Raw genomic sequence first — 18,598 nt, 5'->3', positions numbered from 1 at the left:
TTAGATGGATGGGGTGGGCCGGTGCTCCGGCTTTCCCCGATCCCCAGCACACATCCCCTGGTGCATTCCGGTGGCATGCCGAAGGTGCCAGGTGCAGGACACAGGTATGGAAAACTTGGACTGGCTGACGGTGTGTCTTCGAGACGCTGTGCTGGTGGAGTGAGGCCAAATGCATTAACTGGTGGGCTCATGTCACGCAGGCCTAAGGTGACCAGCCGAACATTTATGGGAAGAAATCTGCGTTTCTGGAGCTTTTCCCAACCCATCAGGCTGGGGACACGGGTTCAAGGGCAGCAAGCGCAGAAGCACAGAACACTGGAGGGGACCTCGAGAAGACATTGACTCCATCCCCTGCCCTCCCGGCAGGACCAGCGGCAGAAGTGGTCGCTATAGCTGGCTGGGAGCTGGCTACCCCAGACACCCACAGGGCTGCTGTTAATCAGTTTGGCCTTGGAAAGTGAAGCCGAGCTGAAAGGAAGGGGATGCACCAGGTGAGCAGCTCTAGTGAAATCCATCCGAGCTGCGGCAAAAGCCCAGCAGGGAGCTACCGAAAGAGCTGGCGGGGACCTGGGCTGCAGTGGGGCAGGACCTGTGAGAAACATAAAGTGACTTTCCCCTGTTCACAAGGCAGTCAGGCGGCAGAGGGGACGAATACCCTGCAGGTTCCTTTGTGTGGCATGGGCGTTTGCTAAGCCCCAAACCGCTAAGGGCTAGAAGGCAAACTCCATGCCAGCCCCACGTTACACCTGGCTTCCACTCAAACCCGTAAGGGCTGGGCTCACCCTGACACCCCTGGGCAGAGCCCACTGGGCACAGTGGCCTTCAGCAAGCACTGATCCGAGCCCCGAAGGGGCAGTTAGGAGCTGGATTACACTCAAGGATCGGGGCCCTGATGTTGGAGGGGTGCAGAAGAGCTTCTGGCTTACATCCAGCTGGCTGTGCCAAGCAACCAGTGCTTCACAGCGCCCTGTCCCACAGACTCAGCACCTGGTACCAGCTCTCCCCCTGCAAGCCAAACCTTCAGCACAATAACTCTCCACACCCCAGCGGGTGTCAGGTCCTGGCCCAGAGCTTCCCAGTCTGCTTGGTGCAGAGGTCTGGGGCTGCAGCAGGGCAAGAGCTCTCCCCAAGCCCTGACGCTGCCAGGAACAAGGCGGGGTGGGCACCCCACCAGCAGCATTTCCTGCAAGCTGCCCTGGAGAGGTGCAGGTGCCACCCAGCTGATTACAGAGCACCCACAGCTGCCCACAGAGGGGGGCACTGGCAGGGCCCCCCCACCATTCCCACACCCCCTTCAGCTAGCACGCAGGCAGGCCGAAAGTGCAGCCTGAACGCGTGTGGAGGCTGGGCTGCCAGGAGCTGCCCAGCTCCAAGCAGCAGCTCTTCCACAAGCTTGCATTGCCCCTCTGTGCTTGTGGGGCCAGGACCTTATAAAGACAGTGGAGTTGCCCCATGTTGCACCAGTTCTGCCCAGAGCCTGGTGGAGTGAGAGGCTTTTCATTGTCTTTAATGGGCTGCGTGTATAGAAACAAAGACATTTCTTCTGGACTCCAGGGCTGGGTCTACACTAGGGAGTTTTGTCGATATAAGGGGCCGCCTGGCGACTTAACTCCCGGAACAGGTACACATGCAAAGCATTCTGTCACCAGAGTCTCAACAGAACTCAGCATTTGCCTCGACAGTATCATCCCTCAAAAATTCAAGGCACAACAATCTGTTGACATATTACTGGTGACAGGAGTGCAGCGTAGACAATTCTGTGGACAGAGGGGACTTCCAGTTGCCGGGCAGCCCTCTTTGCGGAGCTGCCAGTCTGCTTTCTGACACCAGAGGGCAGTGCAGTCCGGCGGGGCTCTGTCGACAGAGCAAGTTGGGTGCAGGTGTAGAAGACAGATGCTTCTAGTGTAAACATAGCCCAGGAGCAAAGTGCATTTGGTGCTGTACTCGTTTATTATTTCAACAGGCGTGTCTCACCTTACCTGATAAATAATCAACACCTCCTGCAGCGCTTAACTTTTTCTGAGCCTCCTCCCACCCCGTTACTAAATGTAAACCTGCTTAGCTTACAAGGGCTGAAAAATCTCGAGTAGTGTGGTTACAAAAGGAAGGCACTTTGCATTTAGTAGGAGTTTTGGATGTGCATGAAATAGAGGTCTCTCTTTTCTGCATGGTTACAGAACCGTGCTAAAGTGGAAAAAGTTCCAGCGTTTGTGACTGGAGGCCATCTGGACCCATGCTGTAAGACTGTCGCACATAATGAGGAAAAGTTGAGGTGCCTCTGTAGTTCTTTTAAGAAGAAAACTAAAAATGCTAATGGCTGTTGAAAATAGCAACTCCGGTCCTAGTTAGCTCTGGGAAGAAGCCAGCATTTTTTGCTCAATTTTATCCTATTTTTTTTCCTACAGTAAATTGCAGAAGATGGGTGTCTGATGTGGGAGAAATGATGTGACAGCTGCCCAAACTGAACGTGAGAGCTCCTGAATTCTGAGGCTGTTCAAAGCTGGAAGGCCAATGCTCAACTCCCTTTCTAAGTAGTAGAGAAATCTGGAAAGGAAGAGTCAATTTCTGCTTCCCTGGCTGTGGAAATAGAGTCAAGCCCTCCCGTGTGACAAAGCGGGGTGAGTGAGGATTTTATTCCCTTGGCTCGGGTACATGTGTTTCCCACTGTCCTGTAGCAACCTGAGGTGTGTGACTGTTTCCCTGTGCACCGTGTCAGTGCTTGGAATTTCAGTGGGTTGACTTCTCCCCATGTACACAACGGGCCTCCTTTGTTGTCTGTGACCCGGTGACACCTTTCTTCCCCTGGGGAAATAGGACAAAGGAGGGAGGAGGTGCTTGGCTGCTTTGAAGTGGAATTGGTGGGGAACACAGCTGGCTGGAGAGGAAGGAAGAAAGGCCAGCGACCCAGCTTGGGGCCCCCTCTCCCCAAGACGGGTAGTACTGACGGCTTCTGGTTTCTGTGCTGACCAGTCTGTCCTACGCTGTGTCCCTGTCGCCTGAGCACCTCCCGCTCGCCCTGTGGAGTGAGAGTCACGTCTGCCTGCAGGTGCGAGGCAGGGCCCAGGGACCCCCCACACTCCGTGACATCCTCTCTATGTGGGATTGTAGCTAAGGCTGCCCAGGCCCTCTGGCAGAGCATCCTTCCCATGCACGCCGAGTTACCCTCTCCTGGAGCAGGGATCACATACTGCCCTTGCTAGGCTCAGATCGAGGTGCACTGCCCGCTCTCCACCCCCTGGAGTTGGCCTGCTGGGGTCAGCAGCATCCCTAATCCAGCCTGGGAAGGCCTCTGAGGTGAGATCTGGGCACAGCCGCCTGCGCATGTTTGCTGTTCCCCGCACCCCGCCTTGGTGCAGCTGGCTCTCCGCTCACTGCAGGCTGCTCGGTTCTCCCAGTGACCCCCACTGCCCCCCGTTGCTAGCTGACAAGGGCAGGCTGCGAAATGCCGCCACTTCCCTGCTCTGGGGGCTGGCAGTGCCCTGGGCCAGTGTCATCTCTGATGACTGTCTTGGCTTGGTGTTTCTTCCCCTGGGGCCTTAGAAAAGCCCCAGAGCCACCCCCAGTGACAGCCTCAGGGGCCAGCCCTCTCCAGCATGACCCAGGCCAGTGAGCAGCAGATTGTCCAAGGCCCCCCATTCGCCCCTGCCAGATCTGCCCCTCAGAGCTCACACCACCCCTGTATCCTGCATGGGCTTGTCTGGGTGCAGGGAAGGTTGGAGGAAAGCAAGCCACCGCATCCCCGTCCAAGCTGCTGGCCTCAAGGTGGCCCCCGAGAGCCTCCCTTGCCCTGACAGTGGCTGGCAATGCTCAGACCAGGGTCTCAGAGCTCCCCTGAGATGACTGGGGCGGGGCCAGGGGTGGAATCAATCTTGCTAATTTTACCCCTTTACAGCTGAGCTCAGGCTCCCAGAGCGCCAGCAATGGACAGGAGCAGCTGCAGGGTCTCCCATCCCCCCACTAGTTCACCAGCATGTAGCTGTGGGGTTTTTCAGGGCTGGGTCTCAGTGGGGCAGCTGGCCCCCAGGCTGGGAAGCTTCCAGGGTGGGTGACATGAGCCGCGCAGAAGGGGTGCTCCGAAAGGGACAGGTTGGCCAGGGACTTCCAGCAACAAGGCCAGGCACTGGGGTTCTGTCCTTGACTGGCTGGATGATGTGGGGCCATTCGCCTTGTCATATGGGGCTGAGATTTCATGGCTTGTAAAACAGAAACAGGGATACTTACTTCCTCTGTCAAGTTCTCTCAGAGCAGGGTTAGTAAGTGCTACTGAAGGGCAAGGTACGATTGTCAGCTCTGCTATGGGTTTGGTCTATGATTCTCCAGGCCTCAGTGTTCCCACCTGCAAAATGGGGACAATATGTCTACGCCACCTTTCTGAGGTGCTCCGAAATGTGCAGATATAAGGCTCGCTCTAGGTGCTCACTAATATTATTGATTCATGATTGTAACACATCCAGACTTACAGGCAGTGCGGCAAACTCCAGTATAGGCCTGTTGTACCTCCTCAAGTACATCACTGTTTGTATGTGGATGTTTCCCCTGGTAACACGCAGGCCTAAGACAAGGTACCAGCTGTTTGTGTTAGCAAGTCCAGGATCCTATACAGTGTGAAACTCAGAACACGCCCCGTAGAATCCTCAAAAGGATGGGCTGGCAAGGATGAGTCAGCTAGTCCAGCCCCTGCGCTGCGGCAGGTCCATGTAAAGCTAGTCCAGCCCTGTCGGGGGTTTGTCCAACCTGGTCCAAAGCCTCCAGTGACAGGGATTCTACATCCTCGCTTGGGAGCTTCTTCCAGCATTTAACTGCCCTATGAACGACCTCCGTTCTCTGGCAGCCCTGGGTAACACCCTGTCCACCCAGCCCTGCACCCTGCTGCCCAGGATCATGAATTCTGGACCTGCAGCTGCCCGAGGGGTTCTGCTGGTGGCCCCAGGTCCCACTCGGCTGCTGGCCCCAGGCCTGGGGGCTTTGCTGGTGGCCTGAGGTCCCTCTTGGTCTCTGGACCTGGGAGCTTCACTGCTGGTGCCCAGCTTCCAGCTCTGCTTGCAGGGTCCTGGCCACCAGCTGGTTGCCAGCCTATGGGGCAGGGAGGGGCGCAGGCAGGAGTAAGGGGGGGTACAGCTCAGCACCCCCATTCCAGAACTAGTTGGAGGGAGCATAGGCCACAGGAGATGGGGGCTGCGTTCCTAGCTATGGATGGCGTGAACAACACTGCCGCCACCCCGCCCCACCTTTGCGCCCCCGTGCAGGGTGGCCTGGGGGAGAGGCTGCCAGCTACTGTCGAGGCTCTGAGTTTGGCGTGTGCTAGTCTGAAATCGGTATGTGACCCTGAGCCCACGGAGACTCTCCGGGTTCCCACCCTGGCACAGGGCCCAGGAGATCGGCTACGGCAAGACGCTGGCCCCGATCCAAGTGCCCAACTCACTAAGCTACGTGGTGGGGCTCAGCCCCCAACTCCCTCCATGCCAGGCTGGTTGGGTTCCACGTTCGCTGGGAGCGGGCAGGTCTCCCGTCCGTCCATGCAGCGCCCAGCAGGGAAGGCTCCCTGCACTGCTGGTTAACACCGACATCTGCCTGGGTGGGGAATGTTTGTCCCAACCAACGCAGGGCTGGAGGAGGCCCCAGCAAGCAAACCCTCGTCGGGAGAGGCCATTGCACTGGCTAGGCCGGCTGCATCAGCAGCAGCACCCCGCAGCCCGAGGGAGCACCGTTACACCCTTCCTCATCGGTGCCTGGGCCCCGTTGGGCGACACAGGCGACAGGTGGTGTTTACATAGCCCGAGGAGTCCTTGGGCTGCCTCCGCACAGGAGCCGGGACAGAGCTGAATGGGGCTGATGAGTTTCTCTCCTCCTATTTCCCTCAGGAAGTGGGTCCTTCACCCACTTCCCAACCAGAGCAGTAGCCCGGGAAGCAGTCACCGGCTGGGGCTAAGCTGGGGCCGAAGCAACAGCTGCTGAGGTTCTTTTGCTGTCTCAGGAACTTTGACAGCACCCGGGAGCAGAGATGTGTCTAATTTTAAACTCATGCCTGGTGCCTTTGTGTACGTGAGAGCAACTTCCAGCCCCCCGCCTCCCCCTCTGCACCAAGGAGACTGGCTCAGCAGGAGAAGAGAACCAGAAGGGGCTTCAGCCAGGAGCTGGGGGTCTCAGCCGTGGAAGGAGGGGAGGAGGGGCTGGGGGGAGACCGGCTGGAGGAGGCAGCTAGGGAAGGAAGATCATGGAACCTGCTTCTGCCCAGGATGATCAGAAGAAAAAGCAACAGAAAGAAAAGTCCAAGAAGCCAGTGCCTGCGGCAGCCCCCCGGCCAGCCAGGGCTCTGTTCTGCTTAACCCTGCAGAGCCCCCTGCGGAAAGCCTGCATCAGCATTGTGGAATGGAAGTATCCTTTCTGGCGAGGCAGGGAGGGGAGCCGAGACCCGCGCGGGTGCCTAGACTCAGGGAGACAGACACCCCGGCAGAGGACGGGGGGCTGTTGATCGGGGCGGCGGGAATGCCCTGAAAGAGCGGTGAGCTGGGGATGTGTTTGCCCCAGGCAGGGGGAGAAGGGGCTGAGTGATACGTGTGCGCTGGGTTTACGTTCTGTGAGCGAGAGAGCTGGGTCCTGCAGGGGAGCTGTTTGTGTGGCCCATCTTGCCGGGGAGATGGACAAACGGGGAGGCTAAATATAGAGGGGCCTGATTCGGCAGCGCTCGGTGGCAAGGCTGGCACTGGGGAGGGCAGGGTCTGGCCTGTGCACAGTGGAAGGGGGGATACTTGGTGACAGAAACTGATGAGTTAGGTCCAGGGACCCAGTGGCTTCTGCTCAGGATCTTGGTCATCATGCGAAGACAGTGTCGTGGGTTTCCCTCTCCCACGTGCCTAGTGCAGGCAGGCCAGGGGGGCAGAAGGCGAGATCTGGGCCAGGGACGTTGCTTTCGTTTCGCGAGGGAAGACACCTAAGCCAGGAAAGGCAGAAGCCACCTGGGGGAAGAGGTCCAGGAGCAGCCGCAGGGGCTCGGGGCATGGCGGGCCGATGGCGGGGCTGGGATTGGCGTGTGCGGGGAAGAGGAGGCAGGAAAGAGCAGGAGGAGGCTCGGAGCAAGGCTCTGGGGCCAGAATGCCAGGGCAGGACGAGTAAAGCAGGGGCTTGAGAGACACCAGGAGCTGCTTGGAATAGCTCAGCGCGTGCGTCACCCCTCACCAGCTGCCCACAGCTGCTGTCTGACATCAGACGGATGGCTGCTCTCCCCTCTGCCGGTCCCCTCCTCTCCCTGTCTCTTCCCCACTCTCTCTGCCCAACGCAGGCTCTCTGGCTTTCCCTCCGGCTACTCCCTCTCGCCAGCCAGCACCCCAGGGTCCCTCACTCTGACCCTGGCTTTGCTGTCGTTCAAAGAGCAAAGAGTTCGGGGGCGTCCCATCGCCTGAGTGGTACATGGGCCGGCCCCGACATTCACAACGGGTCCGTCTGCCAATCTATGAATACCTTCCTGTTCTTTCCCTCCATCCTCCCCTCTGTCTCTCTCCCCTTCACTGCCCCGGTCTCTCCGTCGTGCAGCAGCTGGGACAGGCCGGGTGGGTGATGGGCTGGGGTGCCAGCAACCAGCTGTAGTGCGGATTCTGGAGCTGGGGAGCCCAGCTGTGCTCCCTTGCAGCTCGATGGGGACGTTGCCCTGCTCAGCCCCACCGCAGCCGTCCAGCGTCAGCCGCAGTGCAGTGCTTGAACCTACGTCGCTCTCCAGCGGCTGGCTGGCCAGCCCTGTTCCATGAGACCTGCCTGTGCCATAACTAGCTGCCTCCCAGCCAGGAGTGGGGGTGTTGGCTACTGGCATGTGGTGAGAGCCTGAAAAACACGGTCTGAGCGAGCTCAGGACGTGAGAGGGGCCAGGCCTGGAAGTGGGGTCTGGAGGGGGTGAGGAGCAGTCTGGGACAGGAGCTGTAGCCCAGGGCAGGGATGCCAGCGTGGCAGCCCAGGAGGGGCTGGGAGCCACGCTCAGGGGGCAACATTCTCTCTAACTTTCTCCATCCGGGGTGTAATAAATTTTGTTACGTACACCAAGGCACGCGCGGATGTCACCACCCGGAGAGAGCCACACTGCCGGCTGTGGGCACTCCACCAATCAGCTGGGCAGCGCCTGAGTCTCTCCAGGCGCTCAGCTTCCGGGGAGAACTGGCTAAAGAGAAGCCCATGCAGGGTGTATTCGGATTCTTGTTACCGGAGGAGGTGACTTTAGTTAATGACTTGGCTGCGGGGCTGGGTCCCAGCACTACCTCTAGCCTGTGTGGGGAAAGCTGAGGTTGCGGGGGGGTGGGGGTGAGGGCACCTCAGAGGAGGAAACTGAGGCAGAGAGGCCCGCAGTGCTCCAGGGCAGCCGTGCCTGCGCCAATGACCCCCCGTTAAACGAACTGACGGACCGAGGCCCAGAAGTGGGAGGTATTTAGGCACTGCTGTGCTCAGAGTCAGCCTGCACGTCATTTGCAAAAGAGACGTAGGAGCCAAAATCCCATTGGCAGTCAGCAGCATTCTGGCTCCAGCTGTGTCGGGCACTAAACCAGGAGGGCTGGCTTGGCCTTCTCCCTGAGGCTGATGCTCTCAGGGTGACACCAGCCCCATCACAATTACTCCGGTGCCCTCACATTTCCCCACACTCCCTCTGCACCTCCCCAACCGTCATGTGCTCCTGAAGTTGCCAAATCATCTCCCCATGTCTGCTGAGCAGCTTCTCCAGCCCCACACCTGTCCTGGCACCCCGGCTCCCTCTTGCCCCCTGCAGAGGTTGTTTACTAGGCTGGGAGGGAGATGGGGTTAAGTCTTATTGAGGGCACAGGGACAAACCATCCCGATGCGCAGTAAGAAAAGCAAATGTGGAAGGCAACCAGCTTGGCTTAGCAGGGAAATCCTTGGTGAGCTTAAACTCAAAAGGGAAGAGTATAAGAAGTGGAAACGTGGGTAGCTGACTAAGGAGGAGTATAAATATACGGCTGGAGAATGCTGGGGGCAGTCAGGGAGGGAGTGAGGTCATTACTGGAAGTGGGAGGTAACGTGGTGACAGACAATGTGGGAAAAGCTGAAGTACTCAATGCTTTTTTTGCCTCAGTCTTCACGGACAAGGTCAGCTCTAGGCAATGCAGCATGGGAAGGAGGTGGGCAGCCCTCAGTGCGGAAAGAACGGGTTAAGAGCTATTTAGAAAAGCTAGATGCACACAGATCCATGAGTCTGGTTTTAATGCATCCGAGGGCACTGAGGGAATTGCCAGACGTCATTGCCGAGCCTTTGGCCATTATCGTTGAAAACTCCTGGAGCTCGGGAGAGGTCCCGGATGACTGGAAGAAGGCAAATGTAGGGCCTATCTTTAAAAAAGGCAAGAAGGACAATCCAGGGAACTAAAGGCCAGTCAACCTTACCTCAATCCCTGGGAAAATAATGGAGAGGATCCTCAAGGAATCCATTTTGAAGCACTCGGAAGAGGGGAAAGTGATGAAGATTAGTCAGCATGGATTCACCAAGGGCAAGTTGTGACTGACCAATCTGATTAGCTCCTATGACAAGGTAACAGGCTCTGTGGACATGGGGAAGTGAATGGAGGTGATATACCCTGACTTCATCAAAGCTTTTGATCCAGTCTCCCACAGCATTCTTGCTCATAAGTAAAGGAAGTATGGATTGGACACATGGACTGTAAGATGGATAGAAAGCTGGCCAGATGGACAGGTTCAATGGGTAGTGATCAATGGCTCACTGTCTGGCTGGTGGTCGGTGTCCAGCGGAGTGCCCCAAGGATTGGTTCTAGGGTTCAGCATTCTTATTAATGACCTGGATTGCTCCCTCAACAAATCTGTGGATGACACTAAGCTAGGGGAATAGATAGTTACACTGGGGGGCAGGAAAATGGTCTGGAGTGACCTAGACATATTGGAGGATTGGGCCAAAAGAAATCTGATGAGGTTCAACAGGGACAAGTGCAGAGTCCTGCACCTGAAATGGGAGAATCCCAAGCACTGTTACAGGCTGGGGACTGACTGGCTAAGTAACAGTGCAGCAGAAAAGGACCTGGGGATTACAGTGGATGAGAGCCTGGGTGTGAGTCAACAGTGTGCCCTTGTAGCCAAGAAGGATAACAATATATTGGGTGCATTAGGAGATGCATTTCCAGAAGACCAAGCAAAGTTATTACTCCCCTCTACTCGGTGCTGGTGAGGCCACATCTGGAGTATTGCATCCCCCCCAGTAAAGAAAGGATGTGGATGCATTGGAGCAGGTTGAGCAGAGCGCAACAAAAATGATTTGGGGGCTGGAGCACATGACCTATGAGGAGAGGCTGAAGGATTTGGGCTTATTTAGTTTGCAGAAGAGAAGAGTGAGGGGTGATTTGATAGCAGCCTTCAGCTTCCTGAAGGGGGCCTCTAAAGAGGATGGAGAGAGGCTGTTCTCACTGGTGACAGACGGCAGAACAAGGAGCAATGGGCTGAAGTTACAGAGGTTGAACGTATAGGTTGGATATTAGAAAAACCTATTTCCCCAGGAGGGAGGTGAAGCACTGGAATGTGTTACCTAGAGAGGTGGTGGATTCTCCGTCCCTAGAGGTTTTGAAGTCCCGGCTTGAAAAGGTCCTGGCTGGGATGATTTAGTTGGGGTTGACCCTGCTCTAGGCAGGGGGCTGGACTAGATGACCTCCTGAGGTCCCTCCCAGCCCTGGGATTCTACGATTCTATGAAATGGGGCAAGACCCAATGGGAGGGCAGCGTTCCCTGGGAGGTGGGGCGCTGTGACAGGCAACCAATCAGAGGCCGATTTCCCTTGAGACGAAGGGGCTGTGCCCCAGCGCTGTGAAAGGGTCTGAACTGGCGGGAGTGCTGACAGGTCTGATGGAACCAGCGCCTGGTCCCCCCACTCCTGGCTCTGCCCCACCCCTCCCTCCGGAGCTGCCGCCCGCCTCGCTGGCCCATTGCTGTGCACAAACGGCGGGCGTGAGGCGCTGCCAGCACAGGAGGTCGCAACCGCTTCCTGGCTCCATGTGTGTCCTTAACACACCTGCCGGCCCTTCGAGATCATCATCCTGCTGACCATCTTCGCCAACTGCATCGCCCTGGCCGTCTACCTGCCCATGCCAGAGGACGACACCAACGCTTCCAACTCCAGCCTGGTAAGGGACAGCCCCGTGCTCGTGTTCTACCAACCACCCGGCGCGTCTCACTGCCCCGCAGCCCAGCCGGGGTGGCACAGTCCCGGCTTGTGGTATATGATCCCCCAGTGCAGTGCGTTCCACCCCAAGCCCAGCCTGGTGTGGGACAGCCCCTTGCTTGTAGCGTACCAGCCCTGAGTACATCTCGCTCCCGTCCACGTCCCCTTAGCAAACATTTTCTTTCACTCGTGCGCCGGACGCACTCACAAACACGCCGAGCCCTGCGCCCAGTCGTGTTAGCGCCTGCCTGGCACTGAAACGTAGCACAGGGCGAACTCCGTGGGCCACAGCCTTGTATTAGGGAAGGTCTGAGTCTGTGAGCAGGGCAGGCAGCTGGCCGTTCCTTGTGGGGCCGGGGAGCGAGCGGCAGGGCCCACAACGAGCAAGGAAACCCAGCTGACTGTGGCAACATTAAAGCCTTCCGTTATCCCCTGGGCCCCAGTGGCTACTCGCAGCCTGGGGCCCTGCGGTTGTCTTTGTTGCAGTCTTGTGTGTTTGAGCTGCAAAGTTGCACTTCCCTGAACACAGATGGCCCAGACGACAGCAGCAGCCAGCTCGTGGCATCCATGCGGCAAACGCCCCACACGGTCTCCCTAGGCTTCCGCTATGCCGAGGTGCCAGCTGTTTGCCCTGCGTCCCTCTGCCTGTCTTTCCCTGGGTTACTCTCCGTGTCTGACACCCCTGCAAACAGCCCCCTATGCAACCTTTTGCCAGCGTGCGGCTGATTGCAGAGCGGGCCGGCCCCTCCCTTGGGGGGGCAGGGGGGAGGTCTAGGGCTGAATTCATTTTAGATGAAGGCTGGGGGTGAAGTGTGGGACCATTCGGTGCCCTCTGGGGGCTCATGTCAAGTTGCTGGGGTGATGCAGTGGGGGGTGGATGTGTGTGAGACAGACCAAGCAGCTGACAGGATGACCCGCTGCTGTCTGTAACCTTAGCTGGCAGTGACAGCGAGGCAGCTGTGGTCGTCTGTATGCTATCAAAACAAACAAGCCGTCCGGCAGCGTTTTAGAGACCAGCAGTAGTCGGCATCCTTCAGTCTACGTAGACTATGGATCACATTTTTGATTGTCACGTTTGGAAACCTTAAGCCTCGTGCACCCGGTGAGGCAGGTGAACTGTGGCGGGGCAGTACCCTTCTGGCTGGGGGCTGCTCAGCTTGAGGCAAGTGGTGACTGGCCAGTGAGATGCAACGATCTCTCCCACCGTCGGAGGCAACCCCTGGCGCTTGTTCTCTATGCCAGTCAAGCAAGAGCTTGTAACTGGTATCTGTTACCTCCCATGTTGGTTCAACGCTGTTAAGCGATGCTGGAGTACCTCTCCAGGCGCGAGCCTGGGCAATTTCTTTTGGGACCCTGGGCTGCCCAGATGCCAATGTCCCCCTCTCGGCTTTACTAATATCATCCAAAGGAGAGGATAACCTCTATGTCTGGTACCAGCTCAGCTGCAGGAGTTGCCAGGTCAATGCCAGAAGTTGGCACAGAACTGCCTTAGGACTCCCCTCTGGATTTTCTGTCAGGGTTTACTCCCTTAGCCTTGCTCCTTCCCAGGATAACCCACAAGTTAGTTAAAGACTAACAAAATAATGTATTAGGTGGTGAGCTTTCGTGGGACAGACCCACTTCCTCAGACCAGAACAGACTCAATATATAAAGCACCGAGGTCCAAAAATTGTTATCAAGATTGGCAAATTAGAAGAGAAAAGGGGTGGCGGGAGGGGTGTATGTGTGGGGGGGAGTTAAGAGTTAGGTAAATCAAAGTGTGTGAAAGAGTCTGTATAATGGGCCAGTTAATTGCTGTCCCAGTTCAAACCATGCGTTAATGTGTCTAATTTAAATATAAATGACAGTTCTGAGCATTCCCTCTGCAGCCGGTTGTTAAAGTTCCTTTTCAGTAAAACAGACTTTCAGGTTATTAACAGAATATCCTGCTCCATTCACATGCTGGCTGACAGGTTTGCGTGTTTGGAGTTTTTTGATGTCTGTTATGAGACCATTCTTTCTTTGTTGACGAGTGTTTGCAGTCTGTCCTACATGCATAGTGTGTGGGCATTGTTGGCATGTGATGGCATATACGATGTTAGCTGAGGAACAGGAGAATGTGCCCGTGATTCTGTGATTAACATGGCTGGGTCCAGAGATGGTATCTGGTATCTCCAGAATAGAGATGTGGACAAAGTTGGCAACGGGGCTGGTTGCAAGGAAGAGTTCCAGGATTCGTATTATTGTGGTATAGCCTGTGGTTGCTCGAGAATCCTCATAAGGTTGGGAGGTTGGCTATAGGAGAGAACAAGCCTGTCGCCTAGGGCCTTCTGGAGTGTGGCATCCTGATTAAGGATAGGTTGTAGGTCTTTAATAATGCGTTGCAGTGTTTGAGTTGGGGGCTGTAGATAATGACCAGTGATGTTCTGTTCTTGCCGTTTTTGGGCCAATCTTGGAGTAGCTGGTCTCTGGGTATTTGTCTGGCCCTGTTGATTTGTGGGTAATTCAGCTTTATGAATATTTGTTAGAGATCTGGTAGTTTTTGGTCTCTGTCGGTAGGATCAGAGCAGATGCGATTGTATCTACAGGCTTGACTGTGAACGATGGATCATGTTGTGTGTGCAGGATGGAAGCTAGAAGTGTGTAGGTAAGTATAGCCATCAGTGGGTTTCCGGTAGAATGTGGCAGGTAACACCTCTGTCCCTGAACAAAGAGCAGGGAGGAGCCCAGCTGGGGTTGAATCAGAGGCAGCAGTTGGAAGCTGGGGGAGAGTGGAAAGGGAGCTAGCCTGTGTTGAGCGGAAGCTACACCCCAGAGGGGCACCCCTCGGGCTCCTCTCCCCAGGATGGGTTGGAATGACTGTCTCTTCCAGCTGTACTGACACCTCTGTGCTGAGCTGGGCCTCTTCCCATTCTATCAGCTGAGTGAGAGTCACTCCTGCCTGCAACTGGGGGGGGCAGTGCTTGGGGCCCCCTGAACCCCATCACAGCTGGTCACAGCTCCTGTCCCAGCAACCCTCTCTGTCTTTCTCATGTTTATGAGGGACACAAGGGAGGGGCTCTCGGGGTGGGGTTTAAAGGCTTTGAACTGTAAAGGAAGGCTTTCACTTCCCCCATTGCCCACACTCCCGTTAGCTCTAGACCCTTTTCTGGGGGAAAACTCTGCTTGGCAGCCTGTTAGATCCATGGTCCCCAAACCTCTTGGGTCACCCCCCGCCCCAGCCACAATGGAGCCTGTCCATGTCCTGGTCCCAGGAACCAGCACTGAGGCTGAGGCCAGAGCTGCAGCTGGCCAGGTAGGCGATGAGGCCGAGCCATTACCAGATTCTACAATGAACATTCCTGTAACCGCCATCCTAAGTTTGCCCCAAATCTTGTGCCAGGTGGGCCAGATGAGGCGTCTAGTGAAAGCTGGTGAGTCGCTGAATCTGTGTATGCTGCTTAACCATCTACATCCTTTCTCTATGTGGGGTTAGAGGTATTGGCTCTGTGCTGGTAGTTGAGGTGAGTTTTGGAAGGACACAATAGGAGATGGGGCAACCTCCTGGAAAGAATTCCTAGCCGGGTGAAGCAGAATGGATTTTAATTCACATCTCAGGAGCTTAGCTGGGTTGTGTCATCCGGCATGCGGCCAATGGCAGAATGCCCCAAAGGGGACACAGACAGGCAACCTGATCATCTAAACATGCTCCCAACCAGGGAGGAACAACGGATTTCCATCCACATGGGCCAGGGTATAGCGAAGACCGAGATCCCTCCATCTGGTCTGCAATCTCCACCTTGTCTGCAAGTGCCAGTCTGCTGTTTGCAGGAATATTTCTGCTATGAGCGGAGCCTGAATGGGCTGCTGGCCCATCTTGACAAAGGTTGGATTCCAGAGACTATGAAGATAGCCGCCTATTCGCTCTGCTGCGGCCAGCGTCAGGGAACTTGTGATTGACGTATGTAATTTGAGCACTTTAACAACAGTGACTCCCACCTTATTCTTTCTTTTTATTGGGACTGTTTAGCCTGCAGAAGAGAAGACTGAGGGGGCACTTGAGAACAGCCTTCAACTTACTGAAGGGAGGCTGCGAAGAGGCTGGAGAGAGGCTGGTCACAGGTGGCAGAACACGGAACAATGGTCTCAAGTTGCGGTTGGGAAGGTCCAGGTTGAACATTAGGAAAAACATTTTCGCTAGGAGGCTGGTGAAGCATTGGAATGGTCTCCCCAGGGAAGTAGTGGAGTCTCCATCCCTGGAGGTGTTTAAGTCTCACCTCGACAAAGCCCTGGCTGGGCTGATCTGATGGGTTTGGTCCTGCCTTGGGCAGGGGGCTGGACTTGATGGCTTCTTAGGTCTCTTCCAGCTCTATTGTTCTATGATTCTATTAATAAACCTTTAGATTTTAGAGTCTAAAGGATTGGCACAGCATGTTGTTATGGGTAAGATCTACCTATATATTGGAACGGGAATGGGGCTGGTCCTTTGGGACTAGAAGAATCTGTGTGGAACTGATGAGGTTGGTTTTCATAACCTCTCATCTGCGTAAGGAAAGTTACTGATCAGGGCACCAAGGAAGCCGGGTAGCCTGAGGGATTTGCTTTTGTAACCTCCTGCTGGCCAGAGAGGGAGCAGAGGTGCCCTTGGTAACTGGTTTGTTTGCCTCATGGTATAGAAAACCCAGTCGGGGACTGTAAGTGGCCTTGTTTTAATCAATATGCCCAGGGCGTGGCTCTCTTAGCAGTGCCCGGGAAAGCTCCATATATTACAGTGGCGTATTCCTGCTTGGATCCACACAACCAGGTCAACCTAGCGTTGGGTCAGGACCCCATGCTGCTCTGAATTTGAATTTGGGGTTAGAGAGTTGATTGGTTAAAGTGCAGTTGCAATGAGTCAGCAAGAGCGTGAGGAGTCCTGGAGAAGTTGTGCTGTGAGAAAGGAATCACGTTTAGAAACGGAGCTACGAATCAAGACCTGAGGTTTTGTTAGTGGCTGGACATTACACAGAAGGAGTCAAGAGTGGCTGCTGTAATGAAGGCTGAGCTGGAAAGGGAAGGCCACGTTTGGCTCTGTTAGCAGTGCCCAGGAACCCTCATACATTACAACAGGTGTAAGCTAAGAGTACTCTGTGGAAAGCTCTCTGGGAGCACGATGAAGCTGCAGTAGGGTAGCAAAACCTCACTGTAACAGAGGTCCATAGCGGGGTGGCTCTTGCCTCTCCCAACACCCCCATCTGAGCCAGTGTGCGTATTTGCACTGACTCGAGTCAAAAGTCTCTTCAACAGCTCAGCCCACCCAGCTGAGTCACGCAAAGTACCTCCAGGGTATCGGTTTAACAGGGGCCCATGGAAGTGACCTCCCCGCACCCCCGGTAAGGTCCCTGTCTCGTTACTGGATTTTAAAGTCAATACGAAAGCCATGTCTCTTACCAGTGTGTGTAATTGGCACTGAACCTTGTACCAAGTGGCCCCAGTGAGGTGTCTAATGAAAGCTGGTGATGCCCTCAATCTGTCTGTGTTGCTTGTATGTCCGGGCCTTGTTTGCAGGTGAAGTTACAGCTAGTGGCTCTGTAGCTGTATCAGAAGTGTTTTAGAGCCAAGAGTACGTAATGGGAGACGCAAGCTCCTCCCCAGCCAGTATGATGGACTGCAAACAAAGGCTTAGACATGGAATACGCATCTCAGGAATTTGGTACCCATCCTTTGAAATGCAGCCCAGCTGGTCAGGTGATATGGGCTAAGCAATGACATTGAAATCAGATGTCCGAACGTCCATTCCACATCCTGCGTAAATGGGCTGGGACGCGCTGTGGAAACCAGCAACCAATGGCAGTTTGCCACAGAGGCTCGCCTGGGTCACATGACCCTGGCCCGCCAGTGCCTATGGGAAGAAGAAAGGACTTTTTCCCTCCACATGAAAAGCTACAAGAAGACCCTGGCAAGGACCATCTTGTCTCCAGTTCCAGTCTTTAGTTATCCAGTCTCCATGAATTAAGCCAATGTAACCTGGGATCACCGCTCCCTGGGGGTGTGTTTTCAGAGACACTCAAGAAATCAGCAGATAACATCGCTGGCCTGCATCAATAGCTGTAAATGATGTATGTCACGTATCACTTTAACAAATTTTCTCTCTCTCACCTATTCTTTATTTCTCTGTGAATAAACCTTTAGATGTTTAGATTCTAAAGGATTGCCATCGGTGTCTTGTATGGGTAAGATCCAAGTATATATTGACGGAGGACTTTGGCTGGACCCTCTGGGGCCTGGAAGAATATGAGCGGAGTTGGTGAGAGAGATTTAATAACCTCTCACCTGCGAATAGTGGGCTGTTGGTCTGGTCTAGTTTAGCAGCTGGAGAACCTGTGGGTTTGCTTGTGTGGCGTCTGGCTGGCCAGTGGGGCTGGCAGAGGTACTTTTGTGGCTGGTGGGATTTGCCTTAGTGAGAAGGAAATCCCAGCCTGGGCTCAACAAGAAGTCCTGTGGCACCTTATGGACTAACAGATGCCACAGGACTTCTCATTGTTCTCGAAGACACAGACTAGCGGGGCTACATCTCTGATACCAGCCTGGGCTGTAGGTGGCCTGGATTTAAGCAAATATACCCTGGGTTGGTTCCCACAGCTGTGCCCAGAAACCCTCTCTTATTACAGTGTCCCCACACTCTGTTCCCACACTGGGGCAGGGAGTGGGGCCCCAGGGCTCCCCTCCAGGAGGCAGAGTCCTCGAACAGAGATCAGGGCTGTAATGCTGGTGCGCCTACGCCTATCGACAGAGCTGTAGTACTGCCCTTGGAACTCTCCAAGGTGCTGCCACTTGCGCCAGCAGCCAGTCCCATGCGCCCTCTCTCCTGGCGGCCTCCCGCTGCACTGACGTGGCTCTAGACCTGGAGCTCCTCTGATTGGCTACTTCCTCCAACCAACACGCTAGCCTCACTTGGAGGGCTTCTCTATGGTTACAGGGACAAGGCCTAAAATAAGGAGCTGGAGTATAAACAGTGAATTGCCACAACGCGTTCTTTCTGTGGATCAAGTTGTCCAGTGGTTTTTCCATAACGATGTGAACTGTAAAGAACTTGACGCTTAAGGATAGCTTTACAAGAGCAAGCGCTTCCCCGAGCGCAGTGCCCTGGGCACATTTCTCATCCTTAAATGTGACTTTGAAAAACCAATGCCATCACCTTCAAAGTATTTCCAAATAATTGAAACCTTCTTCTGTTGTTGTATAATTCACATAATGACATACGTCCACCCATTATCCAGGAATCACAGCGAATTATTGATCTTTGAAAAACTCTCATAATTGCCAAACTAACTCAATGAATCATTTTTAAATATTCTTCCCGCCTCAGCCTCCCCAGGTCACTCTGCCCCCCCATCATGCTCCAACCCCTCAGTCCAGTCTCCTGAGCCCCATCTCTGCTCCTCCAAGGTTTCTTCACCTGCCTTCCCCAGGCTGGGGTGTTTGGGAGACACCAGGGACTCTTCA

General features: G+C 55.1%; 1 protein-coding gene across 1 annotated transcript in view; it reads left to right on the top strand.

Moving 5' to 3' along the window:
• Positions 1-6,113: 6,113 nt before the first annotated feature.
• The window catches only part of CACNA1S (calcium voltage-gated channel subunit alpha1 S), an 84,796-nt gene continuing 72,311 nt past the window's right edge, over positions 6,114-18,598 (top strand). The window contains exons 1-2 of the mRNA XM_074977324.1: positions 6,114-6,376; positions 11,013-11,117. Coding sequence (XP_074833425.1) covers positions 6,215-6,376; positions 11,013-11,117 — 267 coding nt within the window. The 5' untranslated portion in view covers positions 6,114-6,214. The remainder of the gene's footprint in view (positions 6,377-11,012; positions 11,118-18,598) is intronic.

Source organism: Carettochelys insculpta, chromosome 26, assembly GCF_033958435.1.
Source record: "Carettochelys insculpta isolate YL-2023 chromosome 26, ASM3395843v1, whole genome shotgun sequence".
NCBI lineage: Eukaryota > Metazoa > Chordata > Testudines > Carettochelyidae > Carettochelys > Carettochelys insculpta.
Note: the sequence above shows the minus strand (reverse complement) of the source record. Positions and strands in the feature narration are given on the sequence as shown.